At 39.6% G+C, this 19,990-nt stretch overlaps 1 protein-coding gene across 4 annotated transcripts in view; it reads right to left on the bottom strand.

Moving 5' to 3' along the window:
* MYO10 (myosin X) overlaps positions 1-19,990 on the bottom strand; it is a 162,814-nt gene that overhangs the window by 12,809 nt on the left and 130,015 nt on the right. For all 4 annotated transcript variants that reach the window (XM_030267071.4, XM_072924275.1, XM_072924277.1 and 1 more), the window contains 11 exons: positions 16,474-16,598; positions 16,226-16,340; positions 12,980-13,086; positions 11,831-12,040; positions 11,492-11,531; positions 10,164-11,066; positions 8,817-8,940; positions 7,277-7,520; positions 4,970-5,065; positions 1,572-1,665; positions 740-795 (listed from right to left, as the gene is read on the bottom strand). In XM_030267071.4, coding sequence (XP_030122931.2) covers positions 740-795; positions 1,572-1,665; positions 4,970-5,065; positions 7,277-7,520; positions 8,817-8,940; positions 10,164-11,066; positions 11,492-11,531; positions 11,831-12,040; positions 12,980-13,086; positions 16,226-16,340; positions 16,474-16,598 — 2,114 coding nt within the window. The remainder of the gene's footprint in view (positions 1-739; positions 796-1,571; positions 1,666-4,969; positions 5,066-7,276; positions 7,521-8,816; positions 8,941-10,163; positions 11,067-11,491; positions 11,532-11,830; positions 12,041-12,979; positions 13,087-16,225; positions 16,341-16,473; positions 16,599-19,990) is intronic.

Raw genomic sequence — 19,990 nt, 5'->3', positions numbered from 1 at the left:
TGTATTGTTTAGGAAACCTGGGCTTGTAAATTCACCGTTACTTCTGGTATCAGTGTTTTGGCAGGCCAAGGACAAAGCACTAACTTAAAACCAGCTGTTTTACACATATGCACAATGAGGAGAAACTGGAGTAAGCCCCTGCAGTTCAAATAACACCTCACATCCAGTAACCTTATAAACCAGTGGTAGTCTGAACCCAGATTACTTTTTATTTCCCTAAACACCAATAGTAGTTCAAGAACTAAGAATAACCCGACATTTTTGTTGTTCTTATTCTGCAATGTCTTTGTTATAAGACATTTTTATTCTGGGGAACTAGTTTTCATCTCTGAAGAATACAATATTCATGAAGGAGAAGCTGAACAGAAAAAAAACATTAAAATTAAATTTTCTGCCTACTACATTACTAAGGAACTCAAAAATCAGCTGTTCTTTTTTGTCAGGAGCATTACTGGTATAAATGAAAGAAATATGTAATCTTCCAGTTTTGGATCACTTCAGGAGCTGAAGAGTTTGGGTATGAAGCAGTGTCACGGAAGTTACTGAAGCCTCCCCAAAGTGCACCAGCATTCCTACTCCATGTTTTAACATGTGGTGTTTAGTGCTATGAAAAGGGAAGCAATAATGAATCATTTTAATACATGTTTGGCCAGTAGAATACAGACACTAAAGCATAAAGTGTCTGATTTTGGCTAGAGACAAGAGAAAAAGAAAGTCACCAGGCATGGTTCTGACTTACCTATCTGGATTGTCAGCAGCACAGACGGAATCAATTAGTCCTACATCAAGTGTACCCTATAAACAAACATCCAACCAGAAAATGAGGAAGACATTCACTGTTACATTACTCACAGTACTCCTCTGAGAGACAGGAGAAAGAAGCAGCAGCTTTGATCAAGCAAAATGAACTGCAGGTTTGTGCATCAGTTTCTCTTAACCATTAAAACTGCTGAGGGGAAAACTAAGAGACTTGGACGAATACATCGAGTAAAAGATAATTTGTAGTTAGGATGGAGACAGCTCAAAAACTGCTCTTTTCTATGCTTCCAAACATGCTTGAATTTTTCACTGAAAATTGCCATCCCAATAGAAATAGCATTCTCTCAAAACAAACTTCTAAAGCCATTAAGAAGAAGTTTTTGTTTTCCTTTGCTTGATTTTAGGTTCCAGATATATTCTATTAATCACCAATATATGTTGTACAGAATGGCAAATGAAGGATCAGAGAAATATTGACTTTTTAACTCTTGGGTTTTTAATTTACTCATTAACAGTATCTTCGCAAAATTTCAAAATCAAGCATAAACTGTTATGTAATAGGGAAGTGGACCAGAAAAACCACCCCCAAAATCAACAGCCATTTTTCATCAAGGTGAATGATGGGAGAGGACTCAGAAGTCACACTCTCTCCTCATACAGCTATGGGACCAAAGACATGGGAGCTCTAGCCAGTGTCACAGCTACCACCACATTTAAACAAAGCAGGTTGTGACTATTAGAGGCTGCAGCACCACAGTGGCCCTGTTTTCTAAAAATATTTGGTTTTAAAAGTTCTTCAGATGTAGACTTACCACAGCATTCTGTGGATTTGCCTGCTCATCATGCATCTCCTGGATCTCCTGCTCTGTGGATGCATGGACTTGACTCAGTACACTGAACCACTGGCTGGGGAGAGAAAGGCAGCAATGTAAGTAAAATTTTGGCTCTGCACAAGCCTTCTGTCACCTTTGTTCTGCAGAGATGTAGCAGGTTCTGCAGGTTTTTGAAATTGCTTAAGATTCCTTTTGTCAACAGGCATAAAAGCAGCAAGGCTTTATGTCAGTTCAAGTAACACTGGGTGCAAGCAAGCTGCTCCAGGTCTTCCATCCAAGCTTGTGTCACACCCTTCTTCCTGACAAAAAGTACCTTGTACACTAAGTGGCATATCTGAAAAACTGCTGTAAGCACACTGAAACATCTGAGTGCTTGGAGAGTCTTTGTAACACATTCCACATGTTTCATCTGGAATAAAATATATTGCTAGCTATACACAAAGCCGTTAATGGGAATCCCAACCTTCAGATTATAAATTGTGCTGCACCGATAGTGTAACTGGTGGTAATCTCTTACAGTATACTTCTGCAAAGACCACCCAAGTACATTGAGTTCTCTCACAGATGCACAAATGAGAGGGAAAAAAAGAATAAAACGCCCAAGCAAATACCTCTACAGATTTTGTTCTCTATGGAGCACTGAAAAATCCAGCTGCTAGAAGGATGAGCAAATTTGTGCCACTCCAGTGGCACTGTACATATCCACAACAGGAAAAGTGGCAGAGAGGTTTCCAGTGCTTCAGCCCCTAGTCCTGAGCAGCAATTGCAGATGGATTTAATTCCAACCACACCTTCTGCTTCTGGGAAACCTCCATCCTTCTGGCACTTGTACATGATAAAGCTCAACTGCTCTAAGGAATCCCAATGAAATCTAAGGGCAGAGCTTGGCCTGTTCAACAGGTTCCTGAATGCCATTCTTTGAGATATGAATTTGCCATTCTAATGAAAACCACCTGGGGTCAAGTTTTCAAAGGGCTCAAAAGCCCAGCCTTTAATACAGACTCCTCACTTTGCTGCAGAGGCTCCTCTGCCATCACAGGGTTGAGGAAAAACTCAACCTACTGCAAAACTGGACTTAAATATGAAGTTATCTTTGCTTTTAGACATGGAATTTTTGTCTAGGACACTGAAGAGCTACCTCCTTAACTCCAGCATTCAAAGCCAACTGTTTCCCCAAAATGTAGATTTATGGAAATGGAACTGATAAAATAGCTTGAGAAAAACTGTGTAGGCTGTTAAACAGTACCATCACTGCCATATCCTAAATTCTTTTTATCGGCTCACACTTTGTTAGAAACAGTGCAATGAACAAAATGAACAGTGCAATGAAGCAAAATGAAGATTGAGAGTGTCAGATCATAAAGCAGATGAGAACATATTTAGTTCTGATTCTTTTTTTAAGACTCAGAGACACCCACAGAGAGGCTGTACTTAACACTTTACTGGATGTAAGGCAATACCACAAAAAAAGGAGAGAAGCTGTCATCTAGAGAGGAGGAATGACCAGCTGAATTAAAGCTGAAAATGAAGTAAAGAAACCGAAGAAAACTAAGCCCCACCAACCAAAAGATTCCCACAAAATAAATTAATCTTTCCTTTCTGGGCTCAGGAATTGCAAATGTATTTGAAGTGAAACTTTCTATTTCAATTAAAAAAAAGAAAAACGACTTCCTAGCACTGTATGCGCATCTAGTGATAATTTATTTAATCTTGGTGTAAACAATGAAAACAAAATGAATCATGGCACATTGCAAAAAACAAAGGCAGCCTTTATTTTTGTCCCCGCTCAGGACCTCTTTTGTTTTTCAGCTGAGTCCGAGAACACAGAAATAGGGAAAAAGGCTAGGGATTTGAAAGGAACAAACCCTCAGCAATGGCTGCCCACTGAAGCATTACTTCTTCAGTAATAGTAACTCCTCTCCTGGGGGCCTGTGCCATGTTTTTCTTGGCTTTTCCCTTAATTTGAACAAAAAGCAACCTCAGATCCTAATCTAAGCCCAGGTACAAAATATTTTTGCAATAGCAGATGTGGACCAAACACAGCCCAATTATTAATAGTTCATTTTTCAAATGCTTTGCTAACAAGGCTTTGATTTAAGCCTGTCTGCAAATCCTTACACATCTTCCTCATTAAGTCTTCTGGGATGAGTTAGAAAAAAGAAACAGGAAACACACTGGTAAAAGGTAATTTAATCTGGATATTTTGTTATTCACACTATATACAACAAGAGTGCATAGTGTTTCCTCCTGTATCTTTTAGAAAGAAATGAAGGAGATACATAGCAACAGACAAGTCTGTGTGCTGATAATTGCTTTGGTCCCTACGGCACATACACAAGTCTGGTAGAAGAGAATTTAGCTAAGCCTTCATTTTAAAATATGCTTACATCCCACAGGAATCTTAACAGTAACTGCTAGAAAGCTCCTTAGTTGATTTAAGGATAATTTTAAGGATACCTAAAAAAATGACGACGGATTTTGCATTGCTACACCTACATCTGTACTCAGGGTCCTGTGACATAGGGAAGGCATTCTACCTTTGCAAAGAACAGGTTGTGAAAGAACTTTTGAGGCTTCTGAGCCACAAGTGATAATGACAAAGGCATGCTGTATTCTGGCCTTGGGGCAGCAAGGCAATGGATAATAAGCTCTGATTACTAAGTTAACTTTATTTAAAAGCTTAATTTTTACAGGCAAGCATATTATTATCTTGCATGAGCTGTGGCATGGCGATTTTCTTTTAAAGATGCTCTACAACTGATAGGACAAGTCAGACTTGCTCCTCACCCACCTGCCTCCTCCATGGTTAGATATAGATCCTTTAGCAACAAAAGCAAGACCCTTTTCAAATATGCAGAAAGGGAAGCACTCTCTTACTCTTATACTAATATGCTTTTGCTCTAAAATAAAGTGACTGCATTACAACTTCTATCTGAAAAAAATTTAGGTTCCACTTGAACAAACAGACCCCACCCCTAAGAACAAAATGCTTCATTTCAGGCAGAGTACAGGTCTCAAATATTTATTTGATCAATGCAGCTATACACAGCAGGGTAATCCGCAAGGAAAACATCAGTGGCTAATGACTGTGTCTCTACAGACAAACTGTATTTCAGAAAGCTGCTAGTAACACATGGGTAGCAGCCAAATTCTAGGCAAATTTTCATTGGCAATCTGAGTCTTCCCTGTAATTGTCTGCCACAAGGTTTTCTCCTCAGCAAGCCTTTCAAAAAGTGTATTAAATGCAATGTGTTTAACACAGCCTGAATATTTTGTGACAGTGGTCAAACAAATTAGTGACAAGCCAAAGGCAGAATGGCATAGAGGTTAAAAAGGAAAAGAAAAGGAAAAGAAAATAGGCCTGATAATTTTCCTACCTTGCATCCTCAGGAGATTCAGCAATTAAGTGGTAGGTTCTATCACTCATTATTAGATCAATACCATTTTCTTTGCCTGTATTATCAACAATCTCCCTGAAAAAAGGGAAAACACCAATATTGAGCATTACAGATTATCAACATTTTAAAAATTCTGTTCTTCTGAGAAGCTTACAAACTATTGATACTTAAAATAACAGCAGTCTTCATCAGGTTCATTTGTAAGACCCACAATGTGATTTATCAGACCCAGTATTAGTTTGCCAAACTACGGCTGTGTTTTCTGCCCACACAGTACAAATATTCAAACTATTATGAATGTCACTATACCAAAGTGACCATTCTGTTACCATTTTACCAAGAGCTAAAGAAAAAGCAAAACATTATCAAACCAAAACAGGCAAAGATAACTGAGTTAAATGGATATATTTCAGAACTGACTGCATAATCATGTGATTTCTGGAGTGCTAAAGGAAAGCTGTTGAAGATTGAAAACTGAAAGCAAACAAAACCTGGATCAGTGATTCTGTGTGGCTGTGAGTCAGCAAAAGGACAATTCCAAATATGACTTACAGAAAAAACTGAGCACTCATCTGTTCAAAAATTACGTATTTCTAAATTACATATTTCTAAATATTGATACAAAAACAATTGTGAAGATTTTAGCAATAATTGAAGTATGACATTAGAATTGCCTGTAGATTAAGAAATACACTTAATCTCATTTTTGCTGTTTTGCTGTATTTGCCTGAAGCTACTATTTCCTTAACTGGCTATATTTCCCTATCAGCAATCCTATTCTCATAAATCTCAGTCCTATAAACAATATATGCAAGCTCTGCAAATCAGACTCATGAGGATGATCTATCTGCTATCAATACAAAAACCTGTAATTTTTTACTGTTTGATTCCTTCCCTCTCAGTAACAGTGTCCAATGGAATACCTCCCTGTTCTGTGTTTTATGTAAATCAGCATGAGATTCTTTAAACTGAACAGGGTCCCTAGTAGAGAGTGGTGAAATATGTGAGTTGAATTATAGGTTAGGAGTGCACTCAGTAAAGATTTAACACTATCTAGAAAAGCTATTGTTTATTTCTTTTGAAACACAGTTCTTGAAATATATGTACCCTTTCTTTTAGCTAATTTATAAACAAATAGTCATTGATTGAACCTAGTTCAAACTAGGTTCAGTAACCTTTGATAATTTTAAAGAACATCTATAGGGCACAGACAATGAAGCAATGAGGTAACAACAACAACAAAGAATGACTGATTGAACATATTAGAAAAGTATGCTAAATAAATGCTAATGAGACAGAGTTAAATCTAGTTTTAATACTAAAAAAAAAGGTAGGATCTTCAGCTTCTATTCAGAGATTTACTTGACTGCCAACAGCCCATTGGATTTCAGGAGCAAGTCAAGATTCTCACTGAAACTCTTTTCTGTCCTACTTGAAATCAGGCTCAAGCCAGGACTGCCAAAGGAAAGATTAATCAAATATTTAAATTTAGTTTAAACTCTCTGTTAAAGTAACAAACAAATTGGATAGTTGCAGATTACAAGGCACAGAGTGGAACTGAGTGTTACTAGCCATTTCTGTTTCTGTCTACTTTGGATGAAAGCTTAGGTAAACAGATAACTAATGTTAGCACACTCTAATTTTTTAAATTAGGTAGATAATCCTAAATTGTTTAGAAAGAGAAATACCATCTAGTAGAAAACATTTTTTTTTTCTCCGAGCTTCAGGAAGCATAAAATTCTTAGGCTTAAGGTATTTCAGTTAACAAGGCATAATTTATTAGATTTAGTAATCTTGTTTTTTTAATGAATATATGCATTTTTAAAGACTTTTCTAGACTACCACAATTATTTAAAGCATGAAAAAAAATTTAAATACATACAGAAGATTCAGCTTTGACCCATGCGAACTTCAATATACTCAGGGCCTATTAATTCCACCCTCTTCATTCTGGGTTTGCCTGCAGCTACAGACTTGGCAACATGCCCCAGATTGCCTTGGGAATCATTACAGACTAAGTAGGGCCTCTAGTCTGGGAGAAAGCATAGATGGGTTTGTTACAGCAGCATTTTTCTGAAGTATTTGGCACTGACTTAGCTCTGGAGCACTCTCTAGACTTAAGAGAGAGCCAACTAAGGACAACACTTGCTTTCACTCACTTCACCACACACACTCTCCTGCTTGCATTCACACAATTTGTAGGCAGGGCACTCAGTGTCTTCCCAGACTGAGCTCCAGGTACTACTTAGAAGGAACCATGGCTAACATAAAACTATGTAAACCTACTTGGCAGTTCGGACATCCATGGCACCCTTTAGCTTTTCTTCACTGTCATTTTCAAAGTACATCAGCCTGGACTGTCTGAGAACAAACCATCTTTTCTTCCAATTCCTTCTGGAAAGCGTAGATGATCCACCCCCCTTTTTGTGAAGCCAACCCTGCTTAAGTGCTTCCTGCTTAGAACGAAACCACAGGAAGGTCTCATCTTTCAGGACACACCAGCGTCTCTTCCACGTGTTGATTAAGCCACCTGGCAAGAAAGACAAATGTGGGTTTATATGCAGTTTAAAACAAACAGCTGTATCATAAAACAGATGCTGTGATCAGCATCAAAACTGGAAGGTGCTGACCTGCACCTGACACTGCAGTTAAACTGAGTGTCTGCTGTAAGCCACAAAACCTCATTTTTGCATATACTTATGGCCACCAATATTGTTGTCCATCTAAACACCTTTAAATTATAAATCGTAGTAGGTCTCTGTATTACAAAAAAATATATGAAACATACATTAATTACATGTACATACATATACATACAATAAATTACTGAAAAGTCTTGCTGCACATGAGAATCTGATCTTTAAGACTGTTTTCAATGTATTTCAGTGATAATCTAAAAAAATTTAGTGTTAAGCTCTTTCCTCTCTTCAGGTTATTACGAGGTAACAACGTTTAACTCAAAACCACAAAACCTGGAAAAGCTATGTTTAGAGCAGGAAATACACCAGTGTGAGCTCAGTCATTCCGAAGTGTGGCCATGCAGTAGGCAATGCACCTTTTGCACTGGAGTTACAGCAAAATCATAAAAACCTTAACCAAACTGATCCTGTTTGATGACCACATCCTGTCATCCCACAAAAACTGACTGCTAGCTATGTCAGAAAGTAAAAGCCATGCTACTTTCAACTGTATTATTTTTCACACGAACGTTGTGGTGTGTACACTCATCACTTTTCCCATTCTGAAACAAGGTATACTATAGTGATGAAATATACAAGTATTCAGCTAGATTACAATTCACTATCAATCGTCAGAAGATAAATCCAAGAATTTTAAGCAGAGAACTCCTGTGTAAATCCCTTCACAGTCTCTCACACCTCTTTGTTACATGTAGCCTTCTTCATGTCTTCCAGATCCAAAGTGAAACTTGACTAAGGTCAGTAAAATTGGTCTGCAATGCAGAATGCTGCCTATGTCACAAGGTTTTGACAGCAGGAATCAGCTTTCTTCAAAATTTGGTACAATTGGATTTGTGAGTTATTTTTCTCTATGTATACTGAATATTTCATTGTTTGCAAGTCAGCAAAGATGTAAGATGAAACAGAGGCAGCCCAAAATATTGATCTTTTTTTGCAGAGGGGAAAAACATTGCTAGATATAAGCCACTGCAAATAACTTGAGAACAGCTCAAATTAAATAAAGTCACTTTTCCATCACCCTTTGAAAAATGAGAAAATAGCTTAACTCTACAGAAATTGGGAGTGTAATACACAATAAATATTTCTGGTTATTTTATCTATTTAGCAAATTCCGATTCATCCAGTACCTTTCATGTACAGAAAACTGTGAAAGTAGGGCAGGCTGACACAGCTATAGACTGAATCCCTCCGGTAGGAAAGTTCATCATCTGTATCAAACCTGGAGTCAAAATCTTCTTCACTGTCTTCAAACTGCACAAGAAAGGAAATAAAGGTCGTAATCTCTCAGGAAAGAGTTTAGATCAAGTTGGTTAGAAAACTCTAGCTAAAACATTTTATTATGTATTGGAAGGTTCCTCATTGGTTTTCAGCCAGCTAACAAAGGAAGGAGTACACTGAAGTAAGTTTCAGCTTGAACTGTTTGATTACACAACAAATTTGTGCAAAAGCTTTGTAAATGCTCAGGAAAGTTATCCCTTTGCAAGAGTATAGTCAGGGTAAGCTGTCCTGTGCTACTTGCCCCTATCACTGAAGTGCTATGGGAAGCAGCTTAAAAATGTATTGAAAAGGAAAGCTCGCACAAGCTGTGCTACTAGCTTTCCCTCACCCCAGAGAGTCAGAATTTCTGTTCTGAATCTGACCAGAGTCATGCAGCAGGAAGGCATCCTCAACAGAGACAATGAAAGTGTTTTTTTCTCAGGCAAGAATTTGTCAGCTTATCCCAACACCCACAATGGCTCTTAGACTGCTTATCACTGCCTCAAATGTAGTAGATATTGTATCATTAAAGTTTTCCTTCTAAACAAGTCAGTGTTCCTGAAATGCTCTTTCACTTTCCCAGCCAGACAGTCTCACAGAACACTGGGTGAGTGGTAGAGGAAATGATATTCTTTCAAACTTATTTGCAGAAGGAAACCACACAGTATACTCAGTAAACAGCACTGAAAAAATTCTCTGCAGAATGTGTGTCTGCCTCAGCAATTTAAACATTTTCCATTGCATGAACTTTACTCTCCAAACAATATCAAAATATACCTGGCATGTCAGGGACTTCTGCAAGCATCTTATTCTTCAATACTCTTGCAACTTGCACACATAACGAAATTTAGTTTTCCTGAAATTATTCCCCAACATGCTACCTGGAACCCCAGTTCCAAACACATGCAGGGAGAACTTCGCTGTACACTGAGCTCCTCACCAAGTAACACACAGCGCTGCATTAAAGCAGTTAAAACCATATCTGTGCAAAAGCTCAGGACTGCAAACAGCATCTGAGCTGCCTCTGACTCTAATGCACGCACTCCAGTGGCATCTAGATGGCAATAGACCACTATTTCCATAGGTGCTCAGAGCAAATCAAGCTACACAATGTTTTCTAAGAACAGCTATAGTGAATCTACAGCTGCACAGTGGGGAAAAAAAAAACCTCAGAAAGCACCAATCAATTATTAGATAATATAAACATTGCTACTTACAGAAGACTGAGCTCCCTCTGAGCTGAACTGGTATGCTCCAGAGCTATTGTATGTCCCCACGGAACACCGGTAGTCTGGTGACCACTGGCTACTGTGCGAGTTAGAGAAGGTCACACTGCTGCCAGAAGTGATAGCACCATCTTCGTAATCGTCCTGGTCATAATCATAGTCTCCATCGGGAGAAATAAGCTCCACAGAATCTGGGGGTCTGCAGGATATGTTTTCTGGCATGCAATATGTGGATTCGCCACTTGAAGAGTTGTGGAGACTCACTGTGTCATGGGCAGGAGGTATGACCATGGCGTCGCTGGCAGCAGGGATTGTTGGCACCACGGTATCATTCATGTAAGGATCCTCTTCTGAGGAATCATCACTTGTTCTGATGCCACTGGTCCTTTGATCAGAATGGCCATGCTCACTCGGGTTGGGTGAATCCTTAAATGCATCATTATCAGCCTCAAAGCCCTCATCTACCTCCTCCTCAGGATATGGCTGGCTGAAGTTAAAATTGGGCTTTTCACTGCAGGCATTTCCAGTCTGTTCAGCCAGCTCAGCAGGATACCCACTGCCCACAGAGAGAGACCTCTCAATGTTTCGGACACATTCATCAATCTCATCAAAGTTCAGAGATTCCAGGAACTCCTGGGCTGCTCGACATGCTTCATCCTCAAGCCGCCGGAGCTCCTCATCTCGACGCTGCTGCAGCCTCTGTAATGAAGCCTCTGTCAAGGACAGCTCCTGCTGCTTCTTCACACGCTGCAGGTCTTCGATTTCTTTTTCCAGACGCAGGATTTCTTCCACCTGCCTGCTTTCTTTCTGCTTCTCCACTTCCTGCTTCAGTTCTGCCTCCTTCTGAGCTTTCTGAATGGCAGCCAGTTCCTGCTTCTTTCTCTCTTCTTCAGCCTGCATAAAAATAAAATTAAACAAAATAAAATCATGTTAGACCCCTAAATGCAAGCTTATTTTTAAAAATTTATTTCTAAAGCTCTATACTCCACCATGATCATTCATTTAAAAGGAGCCCTATATCAGCAAGAAATGAAAAGGAAAGAAAAAGAAACAAACTAAAGCGTGATTACATTTGCTCAGAGATAGCTGAGCAGAGGAAGTCCAAGTATGTGCAGAAAATTCAGTCTTTACCAGAAATTAAATGAAGCATCAGGTGAAAGAAATTTCCATGCAAACTATATTGAGTTTCCTTTGGCTTTATCTGACAGCTCCTGTAATTAGTTTAGTTTTAATGCTACAGGTACCTTTTCTATTTTTAATTGCTGGGTTGAGATACTCAAATAAACAGGGTGGCTGAAAGCATTAAGAATGTAATTTACCTGCTGGGCAAGACGCTCTGCTTCTTGCCTTTGTCTTTCCCTAAAAGTGAATGAAGAAAAAGTCAGTCAATCAAGCTCAACATAAGCTCATTGCATTCCTTTGCTATGGCAATAGCTCAGCTTACAGAGATCATCTGCCACCTGGAAAAGACAGCCAAAAATAAGATCAGAACGAATATGTCTGTGACTACGAAACCACAATTATAGCTATATAGGTCTTTTAGCAAAAGCAGCAAAGGTTTCCACAATCACTTGCTCAAGAATAGCCTGAAATAAAGGCTTTCAGACCAACACCTAATATGGCACAGGCAGGAGAGTGATGTGAGCCAGAGACTGCACCTTTCTTCCTCCTCTTTTCTTCTTTCCTCCTCTTGTCTCCGCTTCTCCTCCAGTCGCTCCCTGTAAAGACGCCGAGCAAGCTGGCCTCGCCGCTGCTTCTGAAGGACAGTGGCTGCTTTCTTCAGGCACAGGAACTTCTTCCTACCACTGAATGCCCTGTAGTTCTTCTGTATCACAACCACATAGTAAAGAACCTTTCTATAGTGCTTTCTGTGGGGAGAAAACGAAGCAAATTTGTAATGAAACAGTTGTGAGGGATCTTGCCACGGTGACCTGCAATAGTGAGCCCATGATAGTTCTAGCTCTGTGATAGCTCCCCCACTGTTCACATTCTTCTCCCTTTGAGAAGCAAGATTCTCTCATCTCTTGACAGCACCGAGTGTGTCTTCATTAAGGAAATGCACGTCTTACATGTTCTTATGCCCCTGCCAAGGAGCTGCTAAAAAGACAGTTCTGTCTGTGTGCACACAGGCAGAAAAAGAACATATACAGCCATCCCACATCTCTGAAAAGAAAGCCCATGCATAGCAGGATAGCTGGCATTAAAAAAGGGCTATTGTTTTTAAGTAACATACTGGTCAGAATATAAGATCAGGACTAATAAGCATATTAAATTACCTCATTATGCAAACAAGCTTCCTTAAACTATCCTCAACTGACTTACAGAAAAAGCAGAGAAATAAACAGATGGGATGAACAACTCCACTTAACACATAATGCACGAAGCCAGGTAATCAAGTCAAACATTAATCAGTAACGTACACTCTTCATCTCCAAGAACCAAATGGATTAGTTTTATTTTCTTCTGTTTTCTTACAAAGAAAAATCAGGATCTGAGCTCGTGACTTGGGGCAGCCCCACTTAGTGCCATCCAACTAGAGTTCCTACCATGGCTCTAATGACATGATACAATCAAATGGACACTGGCTGATTTCCAAATTTCTGTATTGTCCTATTCATTACATTAAAACAATTCAAACTTTGCATTATTCAAGAGGCGTTTCAGCTGCTATTTTCAAAAGCCACTTACAGGATTTGAATGCCTGGCCCCTACAAAAGTTGAGAACAGTGTCAGAAGGATTTAACTTCTTGACAACTCATCTATTTATTTCAAATCCTTACTATTAATATTCTCATTTAGTCACTTACCGGGCTGCATAACCTAAGATGTGTGCACGGACGATCATTGCTGCCTTGGTGACTTCCACTTCTCTCTGCTTCTCCAACTTGTGTTCTAACGACTCCCGGAGAAACACCTACATAAGAAAACTTCTGACTTAAGAAATTTTGGTGAGCATCATATTTAAGGGAGAGCCAGATCAGTCTAAGCAGCAAGCCTCAGCTTTGAATTCAGAGAAAAATGTACTATTTTCTCAGCAGAAAAAAGAAAAACAAAATGTAGTCCTCTTAAAAGAAAATACCTACAGACGATCCTGTAACTTTGGATTTCAATGGGAAGGGTCAGATTACTGTAACTTTTAATTAGGAGCAGGGTTTTTCCAAATGTAATGTAATTACTGGCTTCATTAAACAGCCTTTCCCACCAGAGTAACACAAGCCAAAGAAGCTGCAGGGCTTAGCATGAACTTTCTAATAAGAGGGGCAGAAATACCACCCCAATAATTTACTTTTTTCACAAGCACATCAAGCCCCACAAACCCTTACAAGGCTTGCTGCTTCCAAAGACATTGCTACAGAACTGCAGAAGTAGGCAGAAATGAGAGTGCCTTTGTGTTCATGTGGACTCGACTATGTTTTCCTGACATTACATGGAGAGAGCTGCAAGGGCCAGACACCCCAGCAGAACCGGCTGCCCTCCCACAGACAGAATGCTTCCTAGGCTCTCTTCCAAGAACTAACCTGGACCATTCACCTGCACTGCCTAGTGCCTCTCAGAGGAGCTTTAACACATGGCATTGACACAAATTGAGCTAACACAGCCTGTTTCTCCTTAAATGAGTAAAATTGCTTCTCCAGTCAAGCAGGGGCATGGGGGAGGCGGCTCCCCTCTTCCACCTGCCTTAACATCTGCTCTTTACCACACACTCACATAGTGGTGAGCTATCTGCTGTCAGCGCTTTTTCCAGCTCTTCTCAATTTTTCTTTTTTAAAGGCCAGGTATGCTGGTGTCAGCTATGGGTGACAACAGCCTGGCATGCTGCTGCCTCACACATGGGCAGCTGGAAATAGCCAGTTCCATGACCCTTTGATGATGCAGGATGAGAGCCAGGCTGCACACCACAGTGTGGGGATGAGGAAAGCTCATGGACAGGGTGAGCTCTGCTAAGGGAGGAGGGCTGCAAAGACATCTAAAAGCAGGAATGCATCTTTGAAGTGGTGAGTGTTTTCTCTTGATGTGAAAACACCCCTAAAAATCCAACCAAAAAAATCTCATACTCCCCCACAGCATCCCCACCCCCCCCACCCCCCCAAAAAAAACCAAAACCTGAAACAACAAACCCAATGGACTTTTGGGGGTGTTCACATGAAAAATAAGCTGGCTTTTCCTCTGTGATTACATGAAAAAAAGCCTATCATCAAAGCCAAAGAAGCACTCTTGAGGAGATGCATAGTTGGGAGTTTTGAACAAAGCTAGAAAGGGACTTTCTAGCACAAGTTACCCAAGAAACAAGAACAGAAAAAGTTCCACAGAAAGACTTGAAGTCCCAATGTCCCAGTGTCAGAGCTGCATTGGTCAGCCCTTTCTATATGAAGTTTTCCCTCATGGAAAAAGCCTTTTCTTTCACTCAATAGGCAATCTTTCTTTGCTCTACACACAGGCTTTCAAAAACACAACAAAACTCTTCAGAAAATCATTCAGCTATTTCTGGAACAAAAATGGATGGTAAGCAGGTGTAAAGCTCAGACTAATGCCTTTTCCTGACTAGGTGCATTGCAGCTTGAGATATAAAAGACAAGGGAAAAAACCACACTGAAGCCAAATCATTGCAATATCATTATTATCCCTCTAAAATACTATAGGGGCAGGACAGTGCCTCATCCCATGTTCAGTCTGAAAACAGTGTTCTTATGTGCTCTTCTCCTGTTTATGCAGTCTCAGAAATGTGCAGGCAGCTCCTGGGGGAGGATGAGCCCAGGCCACAGTAAGGGAAGTTACAACAGAGCTCTGGCTCCTGCCAAGGTCCTGATGAGCAGTTGATAAAAAACAATTTCTGATAAACATGTGTCCCTAAGATGCCAAAGCACTCTCCAGGGTCAATGCATAAATACTGTTAATATGCTACATCTGAAAGAGAACGGGATGCACAGCCTGGCTCTGCAGCCCAATGCTACCACTGTACTATTTGAGAGCCATTGGCTACAAAAATGGGATGGAATATTACATTAATTGCTATCAGAATATTTAAGACTCTTTCTTCTTTCTTACAGCAACTGTAAGATGATTAAAACAACTTTCTCAGTGCAAGTCTAAGAGTCCTTAAGCATACAGTCTTAAGCATACAGAGGAAGAGAGGAAACCTTTCCAAACCATCCAGCTGTGCAAAGAGGGGGAAGAGCATTTCCTACAGAAATCAATCAGATTTTACAAAATATATTTGCTACTTTATGGCACTAAAAAGTATTTTTTAAAAGTTTTTAATATTTAGATCTCAAATCCTGAAATAGGGAATATTCTCCTGAGTCTACAATGCTTTAATATAATTTGCTGAAATCCAGGAGCACAAATCACAAGCTGTTGTCTACAATCCAAGTAGCAAAATGAGCATGTAAAAACACCTGGATTGTTTTATTTCTCAAATTAAAATTTCATTATTTAATTTATTCTAAAATAATTTAATTTCTTTTTCTTTAAAGAAAAATAAATGGGCAAAGGTCAGGTTGCCTGGTAAAATGCATATCAAGGTCTAATGTACCTCTGGAAAAGACTCTCAGACTCAGATGGCAAACACACTTGGAGCTCAATTCTGCCATGTGAAGACTGGCTAAAGTTCTTCCCCCTGATTTCTGCCACTGAATTGGAATTGGTTAGGTCAGTTTACTAGTATGAATAGAGCTCCCTGCAGAATGAAAGTGTTTCTCCACATGTTCCATACTTCTAAAAATAAAAAATCCAAATTCCACATTTTAAGTTCTGATCCTTCACCAGTGCTTGTGAGGTCACTTGTGAGCAGTGACAGAAAATTCAGGTGGACTCTTTCTCTGTGACTGAAATCACCAGTCAGTTTCTAAGTGCCTTAGACAGCAAATTCCTCAGCACAACCATCAATTGTTGCTTTAAGAGTTTCAAGAGCACCAGCAGGCATGCACAGCTTCTTTAAAGGCCAGAAGTAATTACCATTAGAACTACATCTCTGCAGCTGTGCAGTCTAAATCCTGTCCTCTCGGCTTTGTATATGCATCAGCACCACAATATGCACAGTCAGCTTATTTTACCTTATTTTTTCCAAGCTGCCATTCAGTGCTTGTGTTGTCATACAGACGAAGTAGGTTGGCACATTTCTCATTTAAATCTTCAGGGAGAGTTAAGTTTCTCATGAGGACTTTATACCTGGCAACCAAAAAGTTTTTATTGCTTCATTTAAGTGATTAAGTTCTAATTTTGCCATATGATTCTTTTTACTTTTATTCCTCAACGTGGGAATATTGACTTACACTTGAAGTCCACAAGTCAGTGTGTTTACCTTTTATAAAAGTCTTGAAAGGGCCTCCGGACCGGGAACCCAGCCCTCCGAATCCTGACCGTCTCCAACATCCCAGAATAGCGCAGCTGGTTAAGCACCACTGTCTGATCAAACTGGTCTGGCATCTGAAACAAGCAGGTTCAAAGCAACAGTTTTAATAGCAATGGTTAAGAGAGGTCAGGGGAAATAAAGAAGGGCAAATGGTATGAATCTGGAACGCATAAAGCCTAATAACTGGCGACATAATGTCTTTAAGGATATTAGCAGTCCTGAGCATATAAAAATATCTACATAATGGAAATTATGGGGTAATTACAGAATATAATTTCCACAGAAAGGGCATTTACAGCCATTTAATCTCATCAACTGTCTCTTTCCATTTCATGGATATTTGTAGGCTATTGCTGTGCAGGCAGAAACAACAGAAAGAAGCATAGGCAGTTAACAGGTCAACAGCTATAAGCTTGATTATTTTGCTTATACAGCAATTTAAAGTCCCTGTAGAGGATTCCAAATGTTGAAGATACACAAATACAAGCCATATGGATCTGATATAAAACAAAACCAGAAGTACAGAAAATATTCAATTTTTGGTGTACTGACAATTATCAGCTATGGATAGGAAGGAAAGTTTGCCAGTGGTATCTCAAATATTAAATAAGCTGTATTTAAAAGAGTTTCTATTTATTGCTATTCTGAACAGTAGCAATATTCTCTTGTGTAAACGGACGTCTGAACCCTGCTCATCTGAAGTAATTTTCCCTTGGTTTTCCTGCAGTTCTGTCAGCAGTTTTACACTCAGAAAACAGAAAACCCTATATCCATTCAGTTATGCGATCCTGTGAATACTGGTCAGTATGGTTCTGCCATTGGGAGCCCCAGGAATGCTCTCATCCCATCTGAGTCACCTGTGTTTTCACCATGGTTTGAGGTAACCCAGACAGAGCCCTGCAAAACTGCTCAAGACATCACTAATTGCTGCCTGGCAAAACACAGGCAACCCCCATGCGGAAATGCCACCACAGGTAAACACACCATTTAATTCATCAGCACGAATTACCATCATCTACTTTAACCCATCAGCTGACCCTCCTCCACAGCCATTTGCAGAGCTGGAGCACAGTGTTCAGTATTTTGCAAGTTCAGGAGGTGAGCTCTCACAGATACAGTCAATGGTTCACATAAAGATCTGAAGTTCTTCAGCTGACAAAAGTGACAGCAAGATTAAGCCCTGGCAAACTGTCAACCAGAGGATTGTCTTGGTATTTATTAACTGGCTTTTATCATGCCTCTTGTTCAATCTAGCAAACAAATTTTAATGAGACAAATAAATTCAACTTAAAAAATAAATTACACCCCGAAATTTTAACTTTTTATGAAACGTACCTTCAGGAAAGCAGTCTCAAAAGTTCATTTTAACTATCCAGTATAACCTTTTCCATCAGTGCCTTTATTAATGAAACAAAATGCTGTGTGCTGGTGGTGATACCAGAGGGAGAAAAATTCTCTTTGAAAGATGGGAACAAACCCATCTTCCTCAAAAATATGTTTCATCTGGATTTTGCCATGGTGAATAAAATCTCTGTATTTCAATGAACATGCAGCATGAATGCTTTCAGTGAGGGTATCGATACTGTCATGGCTGGTATTGCCAGCAGGGTCTCCTGTATGTGCCCACTGTACGGCATCCCAGCGTCAGGTAATGAGCCTGGCACAGCTGCCCTTTGCATGTTCATGCCTGCCTCTTGCTGTGCAGGTGGCTGATGATGCCCGATGGGAAAGGCAGGGAATGGGCACAGATGTACACAGAAATTTTAAGGAAAAGCTTTCACTTTTCACCTTGAGTAACTCAAGGCTGATGCTTGCCACAACAGACTCAGCTCCTTTTTTTCCTTTAACTAAAACTATTTTTTCCTTTAACTAAAACTATTTCTAGTCCTTTTACCCCACCCAAACTTGCTGGCTCAAAAGGTGATGTTTTTCTCTAGACTTGAAAACATGACAGTATTTTTGGTGTGCTGAGGTGGGGAGGAAGATGCATGGATGGGAGTGGGGATACATCACAGCCAGGCAAAATGCTGGTGACATGACAGATGTCTCCCACTAGGCAAGGGAGCAGCTCCGGCTTTGAGAGACAGATGGCGATGTATCACCTAACCCTTTTATTGCCACCTCCAGGCACTTGACAAAAATCAGACACCACACCTGGCTTGAAAGCTCATGTTACTGCTTTTAAAAATCTTCAGTCACAAAGGAAGAAGAAACATTTTTGTAACATTTTCCCTACAACTACACAAGTTTGAAAAAGCCCTGCTCTGTCACCAGAAGGTGGAAATGTCACACAGATACCTAACTTCAAACGCATGCAGTTTTTAAAAAAAGCATTAAACATTGCAAGAGATATTAGCATACTATCAACACAGGGTAACATGGAGACAATTGCAACTTTAATCAACCACTTTAAATGCCTACTCCATCACTTTACATTACTTGCTATTTTTAATAACTCACAGACACATGAGACATTAAATTGAAGAGTCCAATCCTCCTGGCATATAATTGGAATTACACCTGCAACAAGTATGGCTGCTTTGAGAAAACAGAGGGCTGGTGATAGGAGATGTGCTGGACTTATCTCTTATGCTTTTCAATATGAAATACTAAAAAGATTCCCCGTCCCCAGAGCAGGGGATAACCTTAAGCAAAACTTCTAGCAGGACTCCTCACAATTAAAGAAATCAATTGCATGTGCCTTTACTGAACTAGAGTGCAAGAACTGCACATATACCACTACTGAACTGCAGACACTTCTCAGACAGAGTGACACCCATCGCCACTTGAACACTGCTTGGTGCAGCAATGAGTTCAACTTGCAATAGTATCAAATCTCCATGCAAAGGGTTACCTGTGCAGCTGATGATCACCTTTCCCTCTTTACTGGTGCTCCTTCAGACTTCTGTGGTAAGCAAGCTAACCTTCTGATTGATACCAAAGTAATACAGGACAGGACTCATCTCTGGGGTCTGCTGAATTTCTACCAGTATTGCTGTTAAAGCTTGACTGGGTTCACAAATGAACACTTGAGAAGCAATTGTATTCTCTAGGGAAACTTCAGATAGACAACAGAACCATAACTGATTTTAAAACAGTACATCTTCCACAATAAAAATTTGAAGTCATTCTTAAAACTAAGACTCCTGCAAAGTAAGATCAAATTTACAAAAGAGAAAGCAACAGAAAGTTTTCAAAATTGTCTCTGAGATGCAACCAACTAAATTTTCAATAGATATTTCACTTTTATAATGGAATGACAGTGCTGAACCACTCCAGAACACAAAAATCACTGGACAACAGCTAGAATCACATCAGTCAAGTCATGTTAAGGGACTAAGCAATATCAATGTGAAATTAATAACTACAAGCTAGGTCTGTTCCACATGATAAGGGTGGGGTCTTTTTTTGTGTTGAAGACACAACTTGTAATTTATTATTTCCTAGATCCAAAAGTCTCCACCGA

This window comes from Taeniopygia guttata, chromosome 2, assembly GCF_048771995.1.
Source record: "Taeniopygia guttata chromosome 2, bTaeGut7.mat, whole genome shotgun sequence".
Taxonomy (NCBI): Eukaryota; Metazoa; Chordata; class Aves; order Passeriformes; family Estrildidae; genus Taeniopygia; species Taeniopygia guttata.
The sequence above is the reverse complement of the archived record's forward strand: the minus strand, read 5'-3'. Positions and strand labels throughout refer to the sequence as shown.